Source organism: Octodon degus, unplaced genomic scaffold (genome assembly GCF_000260255.1).
Source record: "Octodon degus isolate 3935 unplaced genomic scaffold, OctDeg1.0 scaffold00092, whole genome shotgun sequence".
Lineage (NCBI taxonomy): Eukaryota > Metazoa > Chordata > Mammalia > Rodentia > Octodontidae > Octodon > Octodon degus.
This window is the reverse complement of record NW_004524668.1, coordinates 9,091,232-9,094,866: the sequence shown is the minus strand read 5'-3', so window position 1 is coordinate 9,094,866 and position 3,635 is coordinate 9,091,232. Positions and strand designations below refer to the sequence as shown.

The 3,635-nt window shown below is 50.4% G+C and overlaps 1 protein-coding gene across 4 annotated transcripts in view; it reads left to right on the top strand.

Annotated features, from left to right (window-relative positions):
* The first annotated feature begins 545 nt into the window (after window positions 1–545).
* Window positions 546–3,635, top strand: part of Plekhm2 (pleckstrin homology and RUN domain containing M2) — a 40,690-nt gene continuing 37,600 nt past the window's right edge. For 3 of the 4 annotated variants that reach the window (XM_023722484.1, XM_004637705.2, XM_023722483.1), the window contains exon 1: window positions 549–660. In XM_023722484.1, the coding sequence (XP_023578252.1) occupies window positions 601–660 (60 nt within the window). In that variant the 5' untranslated portion in view covers window positions 549–600. Of the gene's footprint in view, window positions 661–3,635 lie in introns of all 4 variants that reach the window. The other variant, XR_002822438.1, reaches the window with a different exon arrangement.

Sequence of the window (3,635 nt, the reverse complement as noted above, 5' to 3'; positions counted from 1 at the left end):
GCCCATGCGCATTAGTGAGTTCCAAGCCTTCAAGTCGAAGGCCCCTGGGCTCAAGGCCCAGCGTGGCTGCTTCTCCCCCCGCGCCCCCAGCCAATGGGGTAACACTTCCATACACTACAGGAGGTGTACAGAGCCACTTCTTGCTTGAGGTCTCCCCGCCCAAAGTATTTTCTTCCCTCTCCATAACTAGGAAAAACAGCTGAATTGATTATTTTTCAATCATTCAGGTCATCATTATTCACTAATATGACTGCTATAAATACAAATATGTATTTTTGATGTAAAATAAGACACCGGAAGGGCCGGGAGATGGCTCAGTAGGATAAGCGCTTGACTGGCAAACGCAAGGATCTAAATTCAATCCCCGGTTCCGCAAACCGGAGATTAGGACTACCATCAGAACATAGTCTGCTATTTCAGTTCTCACCTCGGCCTTTAAAGGGAGTGACAGATTATGTCCCACCGTAAGCTGAACGCCTCGCTCTGCCCCCCTCTACCCCTCTCCAGGAGAGCGGCGCTCCCGCAGGCGGCCCAGAGCAGGCGGCGGCCCCGGGCCCGCGCGCTGAGGACCCCGCCTCGGCCCGCCCCTGTGGCAGCGCCATGGAGCCGCGGGAGGTGAAGGACCGGATCCTGGAGAACATCTCGCTGTCGGTGAAGAAGGTGAGCCGCCGGCGCCCCGCGCCCACCCTCCCGTACCCCCCGCGTCCCTCGTCCCCCGGGCTCCCGCGCGCGGGACACCGCCCTTCCCTCCGCGACCCTGGCGCCGCATCCCGCGGGCCGCGCATCCTCGGCGGGCGGCGGCGGCCGGGTCGCACGACTTGCGGCTTCCTGAGCTCTGTCCGGCGACGGTGACATTGCCTCTGGCCCTCCCCGGGTCATCCTGCTCGAGGATGGCAGTTTCCAGGAGGTCAAGACTGAGCACCCGATGCGCCCTGAGACTGCATTCGGATGGCCCTGTCCCCCGCCTCCGGAACGCTCTGTCCCCACTTTACTTTCTGACCCCGCGCCCTTCCCTCTGCTCCACTGCCCGCTCAGCGTCCTGGAGGAACTTCGGCGCTGGCCCTCGCTGGGTGCGGGCTTGCTGGAGCCTGACTCCAGGTGGGGACCTGTCAAGGGCATGTGTGTGATGCAGTCAGCTCCTCAGATGGATGAGGGGCCGGTGCTAGAAGGCAGGCAGGACCTTACTCACCGGAAAACCTCAGGGGCCAACCAGCAGGAATGTTGTCCGTATTTGAAATGCCTGGCTCACCCGATCATCTCAGAAACTGGGAGGGAAATATCTGAGAAGGGGAAAAGACTCACTAGCTTGTTTTTGAAGACTTTAACAAACCAAAATAAGCGTTTTATTTATTTATTCGGGTTTTGTTTTGCTTTTGAGATAAGGCCTGGCTAGCCCTGAACTTGCCATTATCTTCCCACCTCAGCCTCCTGAGTGCTGGGGTAACAGGCATGGGCCAGTAGACCTAGCTCAAAACCAGGGTACTAAATTAAATCATCGGATATGTGATGTGTACTGTATTAAATCATCTATAACTGTGCTTTTCCCACTTAAATTTCTGAAAAGAAATAGGTTAGCATTTTCACCTTTCATAAAAATTAAGGAAAATAGACCCAAAGTTTTATTAAAATGTTTCCCTAGAAGTAACTTGCAGGCAGAGGTCCTATAAGTCCTATTGTTTCATTTTTGTGAGCCTGACTAATAAAATGGGGTAGAGGTGTTTTTTTGTTTGTTTGTTTGTTTTTTTTTTTTTTCTGCTTACTCAAGGAGCACAGGATTGCTTGTCTTGTTTGGATTCCATTGTCTTGTTTTTGGATTTGAAACAGATGAATGGGAGAGTGCCCTAGAGGGAAGTGGAGGGTGCAAGTACTTTGTAAAAAAGCAGTGCATCCTAATGGAAGAGGAAAAACAAAAAACAAAAAGATGAACAGCTGACCTTTCATTCTAATCCGGGCCAACTGCAATTTCAGGTTGGCCAAAGGTGTTGCCTTCCATTGTCTTGTTTTTGGATTTGGAACAGATGAATGGGAGAGTGCCCTAGAGGGAGGTGGAGGGTGCAGGCACCTTTCACAGGTGTGAAGGTGGCTCAGGTGAAGGTGGAGATCCCTCTTCAAGTCACGCTGTGGCTTGTGGCAGAGATGGGTGTGCTTGCCAAGATGCTTCTAAATTATGCGTTTGCACAAGCACATTTTATTGAGCTAATAATGCAGCCCAGAAAATATAAGTTGCAGACTAGAAGCTGGAACCCCATTCCTGGACACATCCCACCTAAGGCGTGACTAGTATCATGATTGTCAATATTGTTTCTGGAGTCTGGCCTCCTAGGTTGATCCTTTACTTACCCATAAATACCCGCGGGCAGGTTCCTTAATGTCTTATGCCTCAATTTCCTCATATGTAAAGCTGGGATAATGTTGAGGTTTTGGAAGGTGCTGCCCTCCTCCTTCTCTTCCTCCTCGTCTTTCTCCTCATCCTCTTCTTCTTCTCTTTTTTCCTTTTTCTCCTCATCTAGGGATTGAACTCAGGCCCTTGCACCTGGCACCCCCTTATTCTCCTCCTCCTCCTCCTCCTCCTCCTTCTCCTTCGTCTTCTTGAAACAGGCTTGCAGTATAGCCCAGACTGATTTTAAATTTACTACGAAGCACAGGCTGCTCACAAACTTGCAGTCTTCCTGCCTCAGCCTCCCCAGTGCTGGTATACAGTCATGCACCACAACGAGCAATAGGATTCTTGCATCGTACAGCATGCTTGGTTTTCTGAATCAGACTATCTGCTTCTGTTAGAAGTCGGTTCCGTGAGAACAGCAGACACTGTGGGCCAGCATCTTGGGGTCAGATTTGTCCTCAATGCTAGTCTCACCTAATTTTGTCTTTCGAGTTCTTTGATTTTTTGCTGGGCATGGTGCTGCATGCCTGTCAGGTGTGTGCCACCACGCCCAGTCTCAGTCACTGTCTCAACGTGCCCCCCGGGGCAGGACCCAGCCCAGCCCAGCCCAGCCTGCACTGTATGACAGGGATCAGATCATACTACTTTTTAAAAATGAAGCACTTTTTTGACTTGTGATTTGGTTTTGTTTATTTTGTTTTGTTTTTTACACAGGGTGTCACTATGTTATCCAGACTGCCCTTGAGCTCATAGTGATCCTCCTGTCTCAGCCTCCTCCCAAGCACTAGGACTGCAGGCATGTGCCACCACACCTAGCCCTACTGCTTTTTTAGTGATGGGTTTTTTGTTGTTGTTGTTGTTTTTTGGCAGAACCAGGGATTGAACTCAGGCCCTTGCCAGGGAAGCGCTTATTCTACTGAGCCATCTCCCCGGCCCAAGGTGTATATTTCTGCAAAGAAAGATTTGTGGAACCAGGCATGGTAATGTCAGCATTAGGGATGCTGAGGCAAAAGGACAGGAGTTTTCAGCTGGCAGGGTTACATAGTGCCTTGGGGGGAGGAAGAGAGATATGCAAAAAGTCTAACTGTACAGCTTAATGTGTCCCACAAAGTAAATGCTACAACATAACCAGCAGTCAGATGGAAAAACAGAATATGACCATCATCCCCCAAATCTCCTTTGTTTATTTCCCAAAATCCTGTATCAGGGTCAGCGAGATAGGTCAGTGGTCTAAAGTGCCTGCTTAGGCAAG